Source organism: Hemiscyllium ocellatum, chromosome 42, assembly GCF_020745735.1.
Source record: "Hemiscyllium ocellatum isolate sHemOce1 chromosome 42, sHemOce1.pat.X.cur, whole genome shotgun sequence".
NCBI lineage: Eukaryota > Metazoa > Chordata > Chondrichthyes > Orectolobiformes > Hemiscylliidae > Hemiscyllium > Hemiscyllium ocellatum.
The window spans coordinates 33,637,037-33,659,064 of NC_083442.1; the positions used below are offsets into that span (position 1 = coordinate 33,637,037).

A 22,028-nucleotide genomic window follows, 5' to 3' on the forward strand; every position below is an offset into this window, starting at 1 on the left:
TGCAAACCCTAACCCTAACCCTCTGGCTGAGAATGCGGGCTCCTATGGCACTGAGTGTACCCCCCAAACCCGGGCAGCTGCTCAGACCCATTTAGGGCAGGAGCCTCCCCAGATGCTGGGAATTGGTGTCAGTCACAGACTCTCTGCAGCTCACATTCCTGACGTTGGGATTGTGGGGTCCAGAGCCTTGTTCAGTATTTGGGGGTTACCCTGCCCTGACTCACAGACTCATTTACCCCTCTCCCGGGGTGGGGCAGAGAGGTGGGGGGTGACACCACTACCTCAGACACAACCCATCACCCCTTCACCTTCTACGTTCAAGAGGAGGCAGCGGTGAGCAATGGCCATCACAGAACCTGCTGGCCTCCTGTTAGAGATAAACACAGAGTGTGCTGGAGAAACTCAGCAGATCCAGCAGGGTCCAGAGAGAGAGAGAGAGTTCAATGTTTTCAGTCCAGTGGGACTCTCCTTCAGAATTTGTATCAGATGGTTGCAGCTAATGTTGGTTGTCAGTCCGATCTGGGTTGTGGGGTTCAGAGTGTGTTAAAGTTTCCAAATATTAAATCGATAACTGCTCACCCAGATAATTGCTGCTGTTATCGGTCACTTTGATGTGGGTGGCTCCAGCTGGGATCATGGTTACCTCATTATACTGCAGTGACCCTGAAGGCAGGAGGGACCCACGTGAGAGCCAGAAACTCATCAACTAATTCTACAAAGAGACATCGACACTCACAGACACCCCCACGGAGGGAGAGAGAGAGAGAGAGAAAACCCCCCAGGGAGAGAGAGAGAGAGAGAGAGACACACACACCCAGGGGGAGAGAGAGAGAGAGAGAGAGAGCGAGAGAGACCCCCGGGGTGGGGGAGGGAGAGAGAGAGAGAGAAAGAGAGAGAGAGAGAGAAAAAGAGAGCGAGAGAGAAAAAGAGAGCGAGAGACACCCCCAGAAGGAGAGAGAGAGAGAAAAAAAACCCCCCAGGGGGAGAGAGAGAGAGAGAGAGAGAGAGACAGCCACAGGGAGAGAGAGAGAAAGACACTCCCGGGGGAGAGAGAGAGACACTCCCAGGGGGAGAGAGAGAGAGACACTCCCAGCGAGAGAGAGAGAGAGAGAGAGAGAGAGACAGCCACAGGGAGAGAGAGAGAAAGACACTCCCGGGGGAGAGAGAGAGACACTCCCAGCGAGAGAGAGAGAGAGAGAGAGAGAGAGAGACCCCCAAGGAGAGTATGAGAGAGAGACAGATATAGGGGGAGAGACAGAGAGAGAGAGTGAAACAGAGAGCGAGAGACACCCCCGGGATGGAGTGGGGATGGAGAGAGAGAGAGAGAGAGGCAGACATAGGGAGAAAGAGAGAGAGACAACGAGTGAGAGATACCCCCAAGGAGAGAGAGAGAGAGAGGCAGATGTAGGGAGAGGGACAGAGACACAGAGAATGAGAGATAACCCCATGAGGAGAAAGAGAGAGAGAGAGATAGCCTCAGGAGAGAGAGAGAGAGAGAGAGAGGCAGATGTAGGAAGAGAAACACAGAGAGCAATGGATACCCGTAGGGAGAGAGAGAGACACACCGTGACAGAGCGAGAGATACCCCCAGGAATAAAGAGAGAAAGAGAGACAGAGAGACCCACAAAATTTTACACACACACACACACACACACACACACACACACACACACACACACACACACACACACACACTCCTTTAGGAAGTGTTCACCAGGGGAATGTCTGACACTCACCAGGGGGGAGATGGGGTGTGATGAAGACGCTCTGATATCGCTGACACGTGCTGTTCTTACCACCACAAATCCCACACACATCCTCCGTCAGCTCGGACCCCAGGATAGCACCACAGCCAACAGCCTGTGGGAGGGAAGGTCATTACACAGAGCAGCAGAGACACCCTGGAGTTCAGACAGCAGCACAACAGGGAGACCGAGGGTGTAGAGCTCAGGAGGACATGACTCACACCCTGCTGCCTGGTCCCACAGTCCGAGAGCAGCAGCCAGGGTACTGGGTCAGAATACAGAGGTGTTCATTGACAGAGCAGGCAATATCCCCCAAATAGGGAGGGGCGGGGTGGAGCGTGGGTATGGGACTAGCCAACTGGAATTATCCTTTTATTCTCAAAATCCTACCACAGGATGGCAACTGGATCCATCCCCACATCACCTAAAGGCCAGCATCCACCGAGAATCCAAATGGGAGCTCTTGTGACACAGCGGCAGTGAACCTACCTCTGAACCAGGAAGTCCCACCTACACCAGAGAAAGAATTTTACAGTACAGAATTTTACCCACCATGGTCTGCACCAGCTAGTTCCAGTCTCCAGCCCTATCTCCATCACCCTCTGATACCATCCCTTTCAAATCCATGACCAACTCTCCTTTGAAACCTCCCGGAATGTGTTATAACATCCCCGACCAGGTATATTCACAACATCTACAAACTGAAACAGTAATTCAAAAGTCTTATGGAATGACGGCTTTCATCTGAAAGGGCTGAAAATGTGTTGCTGGAAAAGCGCAGCAGGCCAGGCAGCATCCAAGGAGCAGGAGATTCGACATTTCGGGCATAAGCCCTTCTTCATCTGCAGACCTCACTTTCTCCTTTCATCTGAAAGGAACAGGGATGCTAATGGGATGGAGTTTATGTGATATCTGGTCACATCTGATCTGGAGTAAATGTGTTCCAGTCAGACCTTGCTATGGGGAGTGCGATGTCCAACTATAGGGAGGAACAGAGAGTCAATGATGAGACAGGCTGCTTGGTAAAGCACCATAATCCCTTAATGGAGCAAAATTCTGCAGATGCTGGAAATCTGAAACAGAAATTGCTGGAAAAGCTCAGTGGGTCTGGCAGTATCTGTGGAGAGAAATCAGAGTTAATGTTTTGAGTCGAGTGACCCTTCCTCAGAACTCCAATCTCTCTCCACAGACACTGCCAGACCTGCTGAGTTTCTCCGGCAATTTCCGTTTTTATTTAAAATACTAAAAGGGACTGACAGGTCAGATCGAGAGAAACTATTTATCCAGGTCGGTGGGAGGGCGATGGGAACAAGGAGAGGGATGTTAGCGTCAGGACACTCAGGGATGAGTCAAAAAGTGTGGTGCTAGAAAAGCACACCTGTCAGGCAGCATCTGAGGAGCAGGAGAGTCAACGTTTAGGGCATAAACTCTCCATCAGAAATTTCCTCAGATGCTGCCTGACCGGCTGTGCTTTTCCAGCACTACACTCTTGACTCTGACCTCCAGCATCTGCAATGTGCATTTTCTCCTCAGTCAGGGAGGAGCAGGAAATGAGAAGAGTTCAGGGTGCGATGTTGGAGAATGATTGGAGCCGGAGGATGGATAGATTCTAGTTAGAGAGGAGGAGTAGGAAAAAGGGATGTGAGGGATTGATTAGCCGTGAAGAGCAGAGCGGGCCCTAAGGGTTGAACAGCCTCCTGTTAGGACAGTAGATGCAATGGCTGTGGCAATTCAGGAGGTTTGGGCTCCACACGTCTCCTTTCACCCCCACGCTGTCTACAATCCAATCAGGACAGTGGGAGTGAACTCTCCTCACCCTTTTCCATCTTTTCCTGAGGGAACTGTCTCCTCACTGACAGCGGGCTGGGGGGGTGATGAGACTGGATGGTGAGAGGGTGGGGATCTTGGTGGAGGGTGGGGGAGGGCGGTAGAGGGTGGAGGAGTGGGTGGGAGTGTGTGGGAGGGTGGTGAAGGGTGGGCGAGTTTGGTGGAGGGTAAGTGTGTGGGGAAGGGTGGGAGAGGGAGAGGGTGAGTGTATGGGGGAGAGCAGGGGGAGTTTGATGCGGGGTGGGCAGAGGGTGGGTGTGTGGGGAAGGGTTGGGGAGGGTGGGGAAGGGTGGGAGAGGGTTGGGGAGAGGGTAGGGGAGGGCAGGGAATTTTGGTGTGTGGGGAAGGTGGGGGTGGGTGGGTGTGTGGGAGGCTGGGTGAGTTTGATGGAGGGTGGGCGGAGGGTGGTGTAAAGTGAAGAGGGATCAGAGAGGGGTTTCCCAGAATCCAACTGATAGTTCACTCAGTGACGGGGGGGGGCGGAGGGGGCGGGGGGTCACCAGGAGCATCAGAGAATCAAATCCCAGGAGAATGGAGCTGATACCTTGGAGACCTCCCTGTTTGATAAAATGCTCCACTTGTGGAACTGCATTTATATAGCATCTTAAACATCCCAAAGCACTTCACAGAAGTCTTACCCAGTAAAATTTAACCTTCAATATAGCTATGCAAGGGGTGTCTGGATCAGTGGTGCTGGAAGAGCACAGCAGTTCAGGCAGCATCCAACGAGCAGCGAAATCGACGTTTCGGGCAAAAGCCCTTCATCAGGAATAAAGGCAGAGAGACTGAAGCGTGGAGAGATAAGCTAGAGGAGGGTGGGGGTGGGGAAGAGAGCTTTTGCCCGAAACATCGATTTTGCTGCTCATTGGATGCTGCCTGAACTGCTGTGCTCTTCCAGCAGCACTGACCCAGAATCTGGTTTCCAGCATCTGCAGTCATTGTTTTTATCGATGCAAAGGGTGGCAATGGCTTGGTGGTGTTATTGCTGGAGTGTTGATCCAGGGACTCAGCTAATGTTCTGGGGAGCTGGGTTCAAATCCAGCCACAGGTGATGGTGGAATTTGAATTCAATAAAAAAACCTGGAATTAAAGATTCTTGCTGATTGTCAGAAAAAACCCCATCTGGTTCACTAACGTCCTTTAGGGAAGGAAACTGCCTAACCTTACCTGGCCTACATGTGACTCCAGACCCACAGCAATGTGGGTGACTCGAAACTGCCCTCTGAGCAATTAGGGATGGGCAATAAATACAGGCCTAGCCAGTGACACCCTCATCCTGTGAATGAATAAGAAATGTATATTTATACACAACATGTGGACATAAGAGCACAGGTGACCAATAGTGTAGGCCAAGAACGAAGGTTTTGTGGGGGGGTTCCAAGGGGGCACAGAGGGGCAAAGGGAGGGAACTCCAGAGTTTAGGGCCTAGGCAGCTGATGGGAGTGAGGGTTACTATCAAGGCCAGTTACACTCTGCTCTTTCACCTTGTATTTGATGATGGCCCACATGGGGAACTGATTGCTCAGTGGTAACATCACTGAACTAGATGCTCAGGGAGCTAATCCGCTGGAGCAACAAGGGTTCGAATCCCACCCTTGCAGCATCTATGGTGAGTTTATATAACAATGAAACGAGTGTCAGTCAAACCACGAATGCCCCTTCGAAAGGATACCTGTTGTCTATAACTGATGAAGAGTTTTTGCCCAAAACATCAGTTCTCCTGCTGCCAGACCCGCTGTGCTTTTCCAGCACCACACTCTCGACTCTGATCTCCAGCATCTTGCAGTCCTCACTTTCGCCTAGCTGTTGTCTATACCCGGTCCGTCGGAAATGTGATTCTCCAACTGCAAACCTCTTTCAAGAGCAGTGAGGGATGGATAACAAATACTGGCTTCACATTGTGCAAAGGCATTAGCTGGAGGCTCACTCCTGGTGGACGTTGCGGACAAACACAATCCAGCTGTCCCTGGGAGGTGGGACCTGAGGACAGACTCTCTTGCCTTCTGACGTGGGTCATTTCATGGCTGACGGAGTGGGTCAGGCCTGGACTCACAGGCAGCTTTTTCATGGGCAGTCTGAGCCCCCCCACCCCCATCACCTTGTGCCCTCCCCTTTTGTACAAACTGTTCCTCTGTGGAAATATTTTCTCTGGAGTATCTTGTTCGTTTGTTAAAAATAGCACAGCGATTAAAGACGTGGAACAGGGCCCAGGTTAGAACTTTTAAAAAGAACTTCCTCTTTTCACAGCATCCCAAAGGCACTTTGCAACCAATGAGCTGATTCCCTGATGTGAGGTCACTGTTGGAAGGGAGGAAATTAGGAAACCAATTTGGGCACAGCAAGCTCCCACAAACAGGGATGAGGAAATGACCGAAGCATCTGTTTCGCGGATTTTGAGTCAGTTATAAAAATAAATGGGGACCCTGATTTGAAGGAGTGACGTGTTATCTTGAACACCCACCTGAGATGTGAACCATGGTTGTGGTTTAGCAACTCACTGGGCTCTTTCTGTGCCCAACCTCATCGAAAACAGCACCTTGGACTGTGCAACACGGACGCTGGAGTGGGTGTCAATGCCACCACCTCAAGTCTTGGAGGGCTAGCAGTGTGGAGAGTGTGATGCTGTAAAAGCGCGGCAGGTCAGGCAGCCTCCGAGGAGCAGGAGAATCAATGTTCCAGCCCTTCATCAGGAATCATGTCTGAAACGCCGATTCTCCTGCTCCTCGGATGCTGCCTGACCTGCTGCGCTTTTCCAGCAACACACTCTCAACTCTGATCTCCAGCATCTGCAGTCCTCACTGTCTCGGGGCGGGCAGTGTGGCACCCTGAGGGTCCAGCTGGAGTCACTCACTGGGTAATGTCAGCCTCCAGCACCATGCAGGGGTGACCTCCCCCCTCACCCCACCCCGTTCACCACCCTCCGTCACTTACCAGGCACTGCCCGTTGATGCAGATGCCGTGGGAACCAGCTCCACACTTTGTCCCGTCCAGCACCCGCCCGAAGTTGTAATAAAACATCCGGCCTTTGGCTAAACAGCTGAGTTCACAGGGACTGGGGGCTGCAACAGAAACCAAACCAGAAGGGGGAAGGTCAGTCACGGACACACACCGAGGGAGGGGGAGGGGAGGGGGTCAGTCACGGACACACACCGGGGGAGGGGGAGGGGGAAGGTCAGTCACGGACACACACCGGGGGAGGGGGAGGGGGAAGGTCAGTCATGGACACACACCGGGGGAGGGGGAAGGTCAGTCACGGACACACACCGGGGGGGAGGGGGAGGGGATGGGGACGGGGTCAGTCACGGACACACACCGGGGGAGGGGGAGGGGACGGGGTCAGTCACGGACACACACCGGGGGAGGGGGAAGGTCAGTCACGGACACACACCGGGGGAGGGGGAGGGGGAAGGTCAGTCACGGACACACACCGGGGGGAGAGGGGGAGGGGATGGGGACGGGGTCAGTCACGGACACACACGGGGGGAGGGGGAGGGGGAAGGTCAGTCACGGACACACACCGGGGGGGAGGGGGAGGGGGAAGGTCAGTCACGGACACACACCGAGGGGGAGGGGGAGGGGATGGGGTCAGTCACGGACACACACGGGGGGAGGGGGAGGGGACGGGGTCAGTCACAGACACACACCGGGGAGAGGGGGAGGGGAGGGGGACAGTCACGGACACACACCAGGGGGAGGGGGAGGGGACGGGGTCAGTCACAGACACACACCAGGGGAGGGGGAGGGAGAGGGGGTCAGTCACGGACACACAACGGGGGGGGAGGGGAGGGGGAGGGTCGGGGTCAGTCATGGACACACACCGGGGGAGGGGGAGGGGAGGGGGTCAGTCACGGACACACACCGGGGGAGGGGGAGGGGAGGGGGTCAGTCACGGACACACACCAGGGGGGAAGGGGAGGGAGAGGGGGAGGGGGATGGGGTGTCATTCATGGACACAGATGGGGGTGGGGGATGGGTGGGGGATAGGTGGTCATTCATGGACACAGATGGGGGAGGGGGGGGAGTCAGTTATGGACCCAAACCAGGGGTGGGGTGAGGTGGGGGGGGGGGAGTCAGTCACAAATTTATTTAATGACAAATTCTACTGACATTTTCTTCTCCTTTCAGAAATCTTATTTTCCTCCCTCTTTCGTACTTTTCAAAGTGTTGTTTGAACTTTGGTGCATCACATCATATCCTGTGAAGACCCCCCAGGTAAAGGATTGTTCAGGTGGCTCAGTGGTTAGCACTGAGACCTGGGTTCGATTCCAGCCTCAGGTGACTCTCTGTGTGGAGTTTGCACGTTCTCCCTGTGTCTGCGTGGGTTTCCTCCGGGTGCTCCGGTTTCCTCCCACAGTCCAAAGGCGTGCAGGTTATGGCGGATTGGCCGTGGGAAATGCAGGGTTGCAGGGAATGGGGAGGGGGATGAATCTGCATGGGGTGCTCTTTGGAGGATCAGTATGGACCTGTTGGGCTGAATGGCCTGTTTCCCTACTGTAGGGATTCTATGATTCCATGAAAGGAGAAAATGAGCCAGAGAGTCAATCTCAGAGAGAGAGAGGAAGATGAGAAATAGAATGATAGTCATTGCAATAAGAATTGGAGACATAAAAAGGAGAACATAGAGAAAGAAAATATATTAAAAAAATACTGTTGTAGTAAGAATGGAGACAAAAACAGAAATGGGCAATAAATAAGAGACACAGAAACAATCACGTACAGACAGACAGACAATGTAATCTCCTGCTGCTTTCTCTCTGCTCCCGTTCCATTCTGGGATCATACTGTGCCACAGTGGAACCATGGGACTCTCTTTCCTTTCCAATGTGGGCAGGGATGAAGGACTCAGTGTTCCCAGCTCCATCTCCACCTCCACCACCCTCCTCCCACACCCCCACCCTCTTCACTGGTTCCAGTACAACCCATAGGTTTCTGAATACTGGGCAAGTCCTGAATGCAAGTCTCTGAGTGTGGGTTAGTGAGATCACTGTGTAACTGCATTATTTCAATCGCAGTCTCTGTTCCTGTACAGCTGGACCCCACAAACATTAACTGAACCGATGCATTAGTAAATCTACTGTGAGTGATGGTGGTCAAAGAAGGGAGTTATAACAGCTATGGGACCTTTCACATTGACCTAAGAGAGGAGGTGAGGTCTCAGTTTACTATCTTGTTCAAAGAGCTTCACTGAGAACGCAGCATCCCCTGGGTATGCCAGCTCGATACAGTGCTGGGATTGGAACACACAAGCATCTCACAGTAAAGATCAGGCTCTGTAATCCCATGGAGCACCCATCAATTACAGCCAGACCGCAGAAACCTGAGACAAAACCCGGGCCCTTGCTGCCTCAGCCTGCAGCCAGAGAAACTGCCTTCACATTGAGATGATAAGTAGGTGCCCTCCGAGCTGCCTGGGGAAGAATCCCATGGCGATATGTCAATGAAAACCAGTGGCTGTGTCCTGTCCAATCGTTATCCCACAACCAATGTCACAAAAACAGATGATCACACTGCCGTTTGTGGGATCCTGCTGTGTACGCATTGGCTGCTGCGTTTCCTACATTCCCACCGTGACTACGTTTTTAAATCTCGAGGTCACAAGCCAATCCCAACTCCCAGAGACACTTCCCAAAACCCACGACTGGAGATGAGGCTCTGGGATCAGGCCCCATCAGCCACAGAAGCCCCGACCAGTGACACGGAACCTCTGGTAGATAATCATATACTCATTAATCACCACATTTAAGGCAACTCACAGGCTGTGAAATGCTCTCAGACTTCCAGGGGTCGTGAAAAATGCTATGTAAATGCGATTCTTTCTTTCTGTTTAACTTCCTGTGCTAAATCTAATATCATGATGTTGAAATGACAGATATATTAAATATCCCCAGCACACACTGGATAGTTTAATGGTATTACATAAACTATCTGATATGATGCTGAGTTTATTATCTGGAATAAGGCCTTCAATGGTCACACACCTTACACCTGTATACACCCTGGGGCAGGGTGGAAAGGAAGCTGATTCCCTGACAATCATTCCCTGGGGATGGTCTTTGGGAAAGGGCTGAAAGCTGCAAGAACAGGAAGTCTCTCACCTCCAAAGAAAGGAACCCACTCAAAGGCAGCGCCTCGGATCTGGGGGATCTGGTGGCCATTGTAGGCTGCACATTGAAGCTGTCGGAAATCCTTGGTACCCAGGGGGCAGTCCTGAGGAGACAGAGACAGCTTCAGAACCCCAGTAACAGGCCTGATATTACTCCAACAACAGGCCTGATATTACCCCGGCAACAGGCCTGATATTACCCCAGCAACAGGCCTGATATTACCCTGGCAACAGGCCTGATATTACCCCAGCAACAGGCCTGATATTACCCCAGCAACAGGCCTGCTGCTACCCCAGCAACAGGCCTGATATTACCCTGGCAACAGGCCTGATATTACCCCAGCAACAGGCCTGATATTACCTCAGCAACAGGCCTGCTGCTACCCCGGCAACAGGTCCAATATCATCCCAGCAACAGGCCTGATATTACCCCAGCAACAGGCCTGATATTACCTCAACAACAGGCATGATATTACCCCAGCAACAGGCCTGAAATTACCCCAGCAACAGGCCTGATATTACCCCAGCAACAGATCCGATATCACCCCAGCAACAGGCCTGATATTACCCCAGCAACAGGCCTGATGGTACCCTGGCAACAGGCCTGATATTACCACAGCAACAGGCCTGATATTACCCCAGCAACAGGCCTGATACTACCCTGGCAACAGGCCTGATATTACCCCAGCAACAGGCCTGATGCTACCCTGGCAACAGGCCTGATATTACCCCAGCAACAGGCCTGATATTACCCCAGCAACAGGCCTGATGCTACCCTGGCAACAGGACTGATATTACCCCAGCAACAGGCCTGATATTACCCCAGCAACAGGCCGATGCTACCCCAGCAACAGGTCCAATATCACCCCAGCAACAGGCCTGATATTACCCCAGCAACAGGCTTGATGCTACCCCGGCAACAGGTCTGATATTACCCCAGCAACAAGTTCGATATCACCCCAGCAACAGCCTGATATTACCCCAGCAACAGGCCTGATATTACCCCAGCAACAGGCCTAATATTACCCCAGCAACAGGTCCGATATCACACCAGCGACAGGCCTAATATTACCCCAGCAACAGGCTGGATACTACCTCAGCGACAGGCCTGATATTACCTCAGTGACAGGCCTGATATTACCCCAGCAATAGGCCTAATATTACCCCAGTCACAGGCCCGATATTACCCCAGCAATAGGCCTGATATTACCCCAGCGACAGACCCGATATTATCTCAGCAACAGGTCCGATATTACCCCAGCAATAGGCCTGATATTACCCCAGCCACTGGCCTGATATTATTTCAGCAACAGGTCCGATATTACCCCAGCAGTAGGCCTGATATTTTCCATCAACAATCTCAATATTACCCTAGCAACAGTCTCAATATTACCTCAGCAACAGTTTCAATATTACCTCAGCAACAGGCCTGATATTACCCCAGAAAGAGGCCTGATATTACCCCAGCAACAGGTCCAATATTACCAAAGGAACAAGTCCAATATTACCCAAGGAATGGGGTCAGTATTACACCAATATCAGATCCAAAATTAACATAGGAACAGGCCCAATCTTACACCAGAGTTGAGGCCTAATATTTTCAAGGAAAGACTCAGAGATACCCCAGAACAGGTCCAAGATCCAGAATTACACCACATGTAGACTCAGTATTACCCTTGCCACAGGCCTGGTATCACTGTTGAAGTTATTCTGTATTGTTTTAGCACACCCCTTCGAGCATGCTGGAGGTGAGTCAGTCAGGATCAGCCAAAGTTTGAAGGCCACACATCAATCTACAGCCTTACACTCATGTGAGGACTGTGCCCTGTTGGGGGAATCTCACTTATCTATTGTCCATTTGGTATCGGTGTCTGTTTTCCATGCGCAGTTGCCCTGGAGAAGATGGTTACATTTTCACACAAACAAGTGGCAACTTTAGGGGCAGGTCAAGTTAGTTTGGGCCTGGACATGTGCAGGTTAGATCAGTCAACGTGTGAACCCACTGGATTCCAACAACTTGTGTCAAGACTGTTTTCAGATTTTAAAGTCTTCAACAGAATTCAAATACTCAACGTGACATGATGAGTTTTGAACTCATTCTCTGGACCCTGTGTCCAGTCGCCTCTTGTAATGGAACCCCGCAGTGCCATACACTTACACACAGGAAAGTTCAGTAATATGTTCATCATGAGAAAAAAGGACTCTGTGGACTGAATTGGGGGAAGTCGCTGGTAAGAACCTTCCAAAATGTTTTTGGATGATCTTACCTCAGTAGCACACACCTTGTACTGTCTCTGGTCCCCTGGACAGGGCTTTCCAAAGGGATGTCTGTGAATGAAAAACAGAGAACATTCAGTCTCTCTCTCTCTCTCACACACACACACACTCACAAACACACATGAACAGACACACAAACACACAGAACAGATACACACATTCACTCACACACATACACACATACTGACTCATATACACATATACACACACAAACACAAATATATGCTCATAGGCAAATACATACAGACACACATACACACACAAAGATTCTCACACATGCATACACACAGTCATACAAATACACTCTTACACAAACACACACACACAGTCATGTGCAGACACAAGCACACACACACACACACACACACAGAGAAATGCACAGGCACATATGCACAATCAAACCCCACACCCAGGCACACACAAATACAAGCAAACACCCGGGCACACACACATGGATACATGCACACAGATAGACATGTGCACACCCATTCTCTGATACACAGTGGAGATTTTGCGTTTGATCCCATCGATTGGTTGGGGGGTAACGTGTGATGGGCATGATTCCTCACTGAGCTGCTAGAGATAGGGTCCAGGCAAGCTCCCTGAGGATGTGACGAGCCAATGTGGGGAATCTGCAATCTTCGAGAACTTGCTTCCTGCAGCTTTCCCTGAAATGGAATGGCGGTCTCTTCCCTGCCCTCAGACTGAGCATCACCGGTGACTAGGAAGTGACGGACAGTTATAGAGACAGGAGCAGAGAGGTGGGGAGCAGAGAGCAGAAGGTCACCGAATCAATGACAAACACTAACCCAGCGCTGGGATTCAATATTCCTCGATATAAAGAGTTCAAAATCAGTAACCTTGGATAGAACCCTGTCAGGTCACCATGTCTGTTCTGAATCATGCCAGAGTTGAAATATTAACTCTGTTTCTCTCTCCACAGTTGGTATCTAACCTACTGAGTTTCTCCAGTATTTCCAATTTCTCTCAGAACTGAGCACTGTTTCGAGTTCTCCTTCGTTTTTAAACACAGTGGAAAGTGCAATTAAGGATAATCCAGAATGGAGAGGCAACAATTAAGCAGGTCAGCAATATTCCAGAAAAGTTGAAATGGAAAGGTCATCTGATAAGAGTTCAGTAAAATGATGAGTGGGTTGGCCAGGGAGAATGTGATGAGCTATGTTTCCACTTGTGGGAAAGTCCAAAAGAGGGTCAAAAATACAAGAGAATTGGAAACAACCAAAACAGGCAAATAAGGAACAAGTTCCCTAATGAGAGAGTGATGAGAATGTGGATCTCATTCCCACAGGAAGTGGTTGTGGCAAAATTCAGAGATTCTTTCAAAAGGAAGATTTATTTTTCCATTTGTTCACAGGATGTGGGTGTTGCTGGCTGGGTCAGCATTTATTGACCTTGAGAAGGTGGTGGTGAGCTGTCGTCTTGAACCACTGCAGTCCCTGTGCAGTAGGTAGACCCACAATACTGTTATATACTTTGTGTGATATACATTGAGGGTTATATAGACAATGTGGTATACCTGTGTTATATCCCATGTATTATATACACTGTGTGTTAAATACCTCGTGTATTATATCCCCTATGTGTTATATACCCCATGTGTTATATACCCATGTGTCATTTCCGGTGTTACATACCCGTGTGTTATATACCCTGTGTGTTATAAACTTCGTGTGTTATACCAGTGTGTTATACCTGTTGTTATATACCCCGTGTGTTATATACCCCGTGTGTTATAGACCCGTGTGTTATACCCGGTGTTATATACCTGTATGTTATATACCTGGTGTTATATACCCCGTGTGTTATACCCGTGTGCTATGTACACTGTGTGTTATATACCCCATGTGTTATACCCGTGTGTTATGTACCCCGTGTGTTATGTACACTGTGTGATATATACCTGTGTGTTATGTACCCTGTGTGTTATATACCCGTGTGCTATGTACACTGTGTGATATATACCTGTGCATTATATACCCCCTGTGTTATGTACACTGTGTGCTATGTACCCTGTGTGTTATGTACCCCGTGTGTTATGTACACTGTGAATGATAAAGTCTGTGCGTTATACACAGACGATCCTCCAATGCTGAAATTTATAAAAGCAGAATCTTCAGAGTGGAAGTCATCAGAGTTGTGGGGGTCAGGGGTCGTGAAAGGGGTGGGGCCAGAGGTTATTGAGAAGTTAGGGGTTAGGGGTTATGAAGTTGATGAGGTTAGGGTTATTGACAGGCTGGGGTGAGGGGTTATGGAGTGTGTGGGGGTTATGGGGTTATGAATGGAGTGGGCGTCAGGCATGTGAAGGGGGTGAGGTCAAGGGTTATGGAGGGGATTGAATCCAGGGTTTTGAAGGCGGTGGAGTTAGGTGTTATGGAGGGGGTAGGGGGCTCAGGGATTATGAATGAAGAGGGGTCAAGGCTTATGGAGGAGGTGGGGTCAAGGATTGTGAATGGGGTGGGAGTCAGGGGTTATGGAGGAGATGAGGGTTCAGGGGTTATGGAGGGCCTGATGCAGGTACCTGATCAAACATCTCCGGACCCTGGTGGCAACACCCCCTCCACATGTACTGGAGCACGGAGACCAGCTCTGCCACAGATTCCACTCACTGCCAGAAGAGAGCTCCATTCGACGGTGATCCTGTTAGAGAGAGCGAGAGAGACAGAGAGAGAGAGAGGGAGAGAGAGAAAGACAGAGAGACAGGGGGAGAGAGAGGAAGGGAGGGGGAGGGAGAGACAGAGAGAAAGGGAGAGAGAGAGGGAGAGGGGGGAGAGAGAGAGAGAGAGAGGGAGAGAGAGAGGGAGAGAGAGAGGGAGGGAGACAGAGAGTGAGGGAGAGAGAGGAAGGGAGGGAGAGAGAGAGAGAGAGACAGAGAGAAAGGGAGGAAGAGAGGGAGAGAGAGAGAGAGAGAGAGAGAGGGGGTGGAGCGAGAGAGGGAGTGAGGGAGAGAGAGAGAGAGACAGAGGGGGAGAGAGAGAGAGAGAGAGAGAGGGGGGGGGAGCGAGAGAGAGAGGGAGGGAGAGAGAGAGAGAGACAGAGAGAGAGGGAGAGAGAAAGGAAGGGAGGGAAAGAGAGAGAGGGAGAGAGAGAGAAGGAGAGAGGGAGGGAGAGAGAGACAGAGAGAGAGACAGAGAGAGAGGGGGGGGGAGATAGAGAGAGAGAGGGAGGGAGAGAGAGACAGAGAGAGAGGGAGCGAGAGAGGGAGGGAAGGAGAGAGAGAGACAGAGAGAGAAAGAGGAAGGGAGGGAAAGAGAGAGAGGGAGAGAGAGAGAAAGAGAGAGAGAGAGAGAGGAAAACAGAAATGAAATGAGATGACAGCGGTGCGAGCTGCTAGTTCACCCACAGCTCCAGGAGATCCTGGGAAGGGAGTGGGTGGAGTCAGGAGGTCATATGGGGACAAACCACAGTAGGGTCCTGAAAAGGTATTATGGGCTGAATGGCCTTTCCCAGTGTATGATCTGTGGCTGATCAGTGTGTCTAGGTGGAGAGTTCACAGCTGTCGGAACATCTGGCTGTGATTCACCCTGTAGCCAAATATCCTTCTTTAGATCCTAAAAAAGCAGCAGTCACTGACTGTGGAGAGGTGGTTACCGGGGAATGCAGGGTGAGATGGTGATAGCACCCATTCAGTGAGAGAATGATTACTGCACAGGTAGAGACCATTCAGCCCATCATAGAGGTACCTGGAGTGACCCAATCCTGAGTCAGCCACTGGGTCTGATCCCTCAGTCTTTACAAACCCACTCATTACCGACCCAGTGGTGGGTGAGGGTTGGATGGGGGCATGTGTGTGGAGGACCAGAGGGTGGGAGGGATGAGTGGCACTGGAAGGTAATGCAGTCAGGTCTGGGCGACGGTTTGGCTGTGATGCCTACTGTTGTCTAATAGCCTGCCATGCACCATGGTTAGACCAGAGGAGAGGCCATTAATTTGGCACATTGACCGACACAGAAAGTGTGGGTTTGGACTGGGATTTCTGACAATTTCACCATTTAATGTAATATTCACCTGCTAAATCTCCCTGCCTCACCCAGTTAAATAGCCGCCATTCCCGCCTCAGCTAAGAGAGGTGAACTCGACTCTCTGGGGATTAGACATGGGGTCTTGCTTGTTGATAGGATATTGTTGTCTGTGACCAGCCCATCCCCTGATCCTCCCTACACTCCTTCACCAATCGCAGTGCTTTATAAAGATTGGAAAATCAGAGGCTAGACCTAGTTCAGGATGGAGTTACTCCGTGTCACCTGCTCTCCACTGAAGTTAACGTCAGAATGCTGCTGCTCCCTTTATCACCGCCAGGCTATTTAACTGTGTGAGGCATCACAGCCAGGTGAGACCCAGCCCCCATCTGATGCCAGAATGTGCATAGTGCATGTGAGAGTGCAGTGTGGGGGTAGGATGCCTTCCACAGTTCAGCAGCCCACTTGTAATGACCTGACTGAGACCAGAACTGTGTCACCTCGAGATACTTCAAGGTGGGGATGGGGGAGAGGGGTTCAATTTATGAACCAATCCCAACAGAGTTCCAATTGCAGGTAAAGCGAGGATTTGACTCACCACAGCTAGTAACTGGGAATGTACGATGATTCCGAACACGGTGACGTTCACAAACAGAAATCTGGGCTGGGCCCTGGAACAAACAGTAATACAACATGACGGTCAGTCCCTCATCTTCACAGCCTCCCCTCAAACCTCCAGCTCCTTCCAATTCCTCCCTCTCCCTCCCTCTTCTCTCTCTGTATCTCTGTGTAACTATGAGGGACAGTATGGATTTCCATGGAATAGGCCAATCTGTTTAAAAATATACAGAGTGCATTTAATTCATATAGACTCTGAATTAATAACATATTCCAGGTTCACTGTCAGTTCAGTCAACTGTACTCCTCCAGATCATCTCATTCCATAGCCTCCTATCCTCTTTAAAACTGAAAGTAAAGCTCCCTCTACACTGTGCCCCCATCAAACACTACCAGGTCAGGGACAGCACAGGGTAGGGCACAGAGTAAAGCTCCCTCTACACTGTCCCCCATCAAACACTCCCAGGACAGGGACAGCACGGGGTTAGATACAGAGTAAAACTCTCTCTACACTGTCCCCATCAAACACTCCCAGGACAGGGACAGCACAGGGTTAGATACAGAGTAAAGCTCCCTCTACACTGTCCCCATCAAACACTCCCAGGACAGGGACAGCACGGGGTTAGATACAGAGTAAAGCTCCCTCTACACTGTCCCCATCAAACACTCCCAGGACAGGAACAGCACAGGGCTAGATACAGAGTAAAGCTCCCTCTACTATGAGAGTCCCCCCGGGTCTCTGTGCTGTTTAACCTGCAACATTTAACCTACAAATTCTGTGACAGTGTGGTGTTTGATGAATTGACTGTGTGTAACCTGGTACTCAGACAGTGGTTAATGGTTAACCAATCCCTGCCTTGTGAATGGCCAACACGGGAGTTGAGATTCATGCCAGGCCACGATGGCTGTGACAGTCACTCGGTAACTCACTCACACCTGAAAGGATGTGCACACATTCCTGGTTAATGTGGTTTCTCTGGAAAGTGATTGGGATACTCCTTCCAGCAAGATGGTGGTGGAGTCAGCCTTGTTTGCTTTTCATTTAATTTCTTTTCTTTGTTTTTCTCCCCTCTTGTTTTTTTTCTTCTGTTTTATTTCACTTTTCTCTTGGTGAAGCGCTTGGATTGGCAATGGCATTGGGGTGAGAGAGCCCAGCAGCACGGACTGGAGCGGGCCCAGTCGCACGCAGTAGCACGGTGAACCTGCTGGTTCCCAGCAGGTGAATTCGGGTTCCCAGCTGTGTCTACCTCCAGCACAGATTCATGCAGGAGGCTGTGGAGTCGGGTTTGGGCTAATATGTTACCCAGCAGCATTAATGGGCTCTGGGCTGGCTGGGTCCAATTAGGACCCATAGTGGCGAGGGCGTGGCCGAGATGAGATGGCAGGAAGTGTGCTCCAGCCCAGGCAGCATCCTGGTGAATCTCCTCCAACACCCTCCCCCCCCCCTCCCCCCCCCCCCCCCCCCTTCCAGTGTAATCACATCCTCTGTATAGCGCGGAGACCAGAGCCGCACACGGTACTCCAGCTGTGGCCTCACCAACCTCTCGCACAGCTCCAACATCACCTCCCTGCTCCATGAATCTCCGTTTATCCTATTAACCTGTCCTGCTGCTCTCAGGGGTCTGTGGACCAGCAGCCCAAGATCCCTCTGTTCCTCTGAGCTTCCTTCTGTCATTCATTGAGTCCTCTCTTGTTACTTCTTCCAAAGTGCATACTTAACATTTATCAGGATTAACCTTCATCTGCCACTGACCTGCCCATCTGAGCTGTCTGTCTCTATCCTCATGTAACCTCACACCTGACCCTTCATTGCCAGCCATTTGGTCAATTTTTGTGTTATCTGCAAACCCGTGTAATGACCACCCCATCCCCCACACTCCCACATATTCTTCTATATTGATATTCTTCACATTGTTAAACTTGTTTTATTTCATTAACCAAATGTAGGCATTTAGCAATGTAAAAATATCAACTCAGAGAATAAAATATTGAATTGAATTTATTGTCACGTGTACCGAGACACAGTGAAAACCTTTGTCTTGCGAGCAATACAGACAGGTCACAGAGTTACGTCGCATAGATAAGTAAATAATAGATAAGTAGCAGCAAAAACAAAAACACAGGTACAGGTGAATGTTAAAAGTTTGTGAGTCCATTCAGTGTTCTAACAACAACAGTAGGGTAGAAACTGTTTCAAATCAAATTTTTATATCTGGTTTGTTTTCTGAGAAATGACGTCCTCCAGAACCTAACTAGAGTTTTACCAATGGTTCCTACAGTCGCCAAGTTTCACTTACAGTTATTTCACTTCAGGTCATTTCAGTTAAAGTTGCAAATTTCAGGAATGCAGCCGTAACTTACTGTCTCAATCTAGGTTTTTGTTGGCTGCTGGTTATAAAGCTGTGGGCCTATTTGTCCAGAGTGAGAGGTGGGGGGCAGCCAATAGAGCCCCTTCAGGGTTACACACAGAGCCTCTGCATTACTGCCCCACACCAGCCTACAGGATCGTTACCAACGCCCGACACAGGCACCACGTGCACAGGTCAGGGGTGTTCCCACATGCTTTCTACAATCCCAGAGCAGATCCAAACCCACTGTATTCAGGCCTGGCTCAGTGGGCAGCACCTCTCAATTGGCAGGATGTGGGTTCAAGTACCACTCTACAAACTGTGTACATCATCCAAACGGACCCGCCCAAAGCAGTGCTGAGGGAGTGCCGCACTGTCGGAGGGTCAGTGCTGAGGGAGCGCCGCACTGTCGGAGGGTCAGTGCTGAGGGAGGGCAGCACTGTCGGAGGGTCAGTGCTGAGGGAGCGCCGCACTGTCGGAGGGTCAGTGCTGAGGGAGCGGCGCACTGTCGGAGGGTCAGTGCTGAGGGAGCGCCGCACTGTCGGAGGGTCAGTGCTGAGGGAGCGCCGCACTGTCGGAGGGTCAGTGCTGAGGGAGCGCCGCACTGTCGGAGGGTCAGTGCTGAGGGAGCGCCGCACTGTCGGAAGGTCAGTGCTGAGGGAGCGCCGCACTGTCGGAGGGTCAGTGCTGAGGGAGCGCCGCACTGTCGGAGGGTCAGTGCTGAGGGAGCGCCGCACTGTCGGAGGGTCAGTGCTGAGGGAGTGCCGCACTGTCGGAGGGTCAGTGCTGAGGGAGTGCTGCACTGTCGGAGGGTCAGTGCTGAGGGAGTGCTGCACTGTCGGAGGGTCAGTGCTGAGGGAGTCAGGGGAGTTTCTGAGAAAAGATGTTCTCTTTTGGGTAAGTTATTAATTGGCCCTCAGCTGGATGGAAAGATCCCATCGATGTATTTTGAAGCGGGCAGGGTAATTGTCTTAGCCAAGCAACATCTTTGAAAAAGGCTAGGTGGTTAGGATTGTTTGTGTATCCTGAATAGGATCTGAATCCACAAATCCCTGACTCCGAGAGGGGAAGCACTACCCACTGAGCCTCCCTGAGTGCTGCACAGAGCTGTGGGTTCACTAGGAAGCAGTGATTCACTGACAGTGGGCTCTTCTTCCAACAGCATGGACTGACAGAGCCAGTTTGAAATGATCCAGGAAAGGGCAGCTCTGACTTACTATTGCACCTATTCCTTCCCCACAGTTTTCCCTGACCCCTCCCAGAGTGAGGGTGGGGAGGGTATTGACATCTTACAAGTCCTTTTGAGGGTCAGCATTCATGTCATTACCCACTATATGGCCCAATTAAATCAAAGAAAATTTGAAATAAAGTACAAATAAAATTTGAAATAAAGAGAATGTAACTTTTAAAAAAAAGTTCTGGAATTTACATTTGAAAGAACTGAAACCAACATGGACATTCTAAAAGATGAGAGACTGAACAAACAATTCAGGTCTTTTTCAATATATAATTTCAGATACATCTTTTGCTATAAATTCTGTGTCTTACAATCTTATACTCCACAACCACCTGATGAAGGAGCGTCGCTCCAAAAGCTCATGCTTCCAAATAAACCTATTGGACTATAACCTGGTGTTGTGTGATTTTTAACTTTGCCCACCCCAGTCCAAAACCGGCATCTCCAAATCATGAAATGAAGTAAATTGAATTCAGGTTCTTGTCAAATTGCTTCATTTTCACATCCTCAACGAGAACGAGGGACTGTAGTAGATAGGTCATCGAGACCTGAGCTAACACAGTGAGAGACAGAGAGTGCACAGGACATGGGAAGCGAGAGGCTTTTCCTGAACTCCAGCTATTACCAGAGGAGAGAGTGGCTGCAGCTGTCCCCAGGATAGTTGTTGCATCAGTCTGTTTACACTGACAGAAGCTGATTGCCAGGGTCTGGAGAGAGGAACACAGCAGCAACTGTTCCTTGGGCTTTAATTTAGTGCAATTTGTTTTCACTCTGTATTTATTTAACAGTTTCTTAATGAACTCTGAGTTTTATTAACCTAAACTTGGAGTGTATCATGTGAGAGATTCAAAGTTCAGGAAGAAGTTACTAAACATGTGTAACTGAGTTAGTGAGATATTAGCATTGAATTTCTCACTGTTACAGGGCCCTATGCAATCTAACACCCAGCACATTCTGGCAGGTACCCCTCATACTGGGGAAGTTACCCCTCAATGGGGCAAGTCCCCCTCACATTGGGGAAGTTACCCCTCACACTGGGGAAGTTACCCCTCAATGGGGCAGGAACCCTCACACTGGGGAGGTTACCCCTCAATGGGGAAGTTACCCCTCACACTGGGGCAGTTACCCCTCACTCTGGTGAATTAAGATTCAGCAAGCTGAACACAGGATTAGAACCAAGAACAAAACCAACTGCAAATCACAAGTGAATAAAAGACTCGAACAAGGTCCAAGAGTAAAGTGGCAGACACCCACACACAGATCGGGAACTGTGTGAATAGAATGAAAGGTTAGGGTTAGAGGTGGATATGCTGGATTTGAACAATGTGCATTAATCTCCCTCTCCTGAAACAGCTCAGAGTTCAAATATCAACCTGTCTTTTCTAGATACTGACACACAAGTGACTCTTCACAGACTCTGCGGGAGGACAGCACAGAAAAACATGACAAATGGTGATCAGCATTCTGTCTCTGTTTGGGACTCTCTCAATCTGCTCCAAATAAAAACCAAAGTCATACACTGGTAACCAGACACAGAAACACAGACACTCAGACAGACACAGACACACAGACAGGCACAGACACACAGACAGACACAGAAACACAGACACACAGACAGGCACAGACTGAAACACACACAGGCACACTGGCAAATAGATACAGGTACACACACAGGTACACTGACAGATAGATACAGGTACACACACTGACAGATGGATACAGGTACACACATGCAGGTACACACACAGGCACACTGAGCTAGATACAGGTACACACTGGCAGATAGATACAGGTACACACACAGGCACACTAACAGATAGATACAGATACACTGACGGATACAGGTACACACATCCAGGTGGACACACAGGCACACTGGCAGATAGATACAGGTAC

The 22,028-nt window shown here is 50.2% G+C and overlaps 1 protein-coding gene across 2 annotated transcripts in view; it reads right to left on the bottom strand.

Moving 5' to 3' along the window:
* adamtsl5 (ADAMTS like 5) overlaps nucleotides 1–22,028 on the bottom strand; it is a 37,540-nt gene that overhangs the window by 15,030 nt on the left and 482 nt on the right. For both annotated transcript variants that reach the window (XM_060853830.1, XM_060853829.1), the window contains exons 2-8: nucleotides 16,528–16,600; nucleotides 14,492–14,610; nucleotides 11,943–12,003; nucleotides 9,668–9,779; nucleotides 6,504–6,631; nucleotides 1,737–1,860; nucleotides 580–663 (exon numbers count right to left, since the gene is read on the bottom strand). In XM_060853830.1, coding sequence (XP_060709813.1) covers nucleotides 580–663; nucleotides 1,737–1,860; nucleotides 6,504–6,631; nucleotides 9,668–9,779; nucleotides 11,943–12,003; nucleotides 14,492–14,610; nucleotides 16,528–16,600 — 701 coding nt within the window. The remainder of the gene's footprint in view (nucleotides 1–579; nucleotides 664–1,736; nucleotides 1,861–6,503; nucleotides 6,632–9,667; nucleotides 9,780–11,942; nucleotides 12,004–14,491; nucleotides 14,611–16,527; nucleotides 16,601–22,028) is intronic.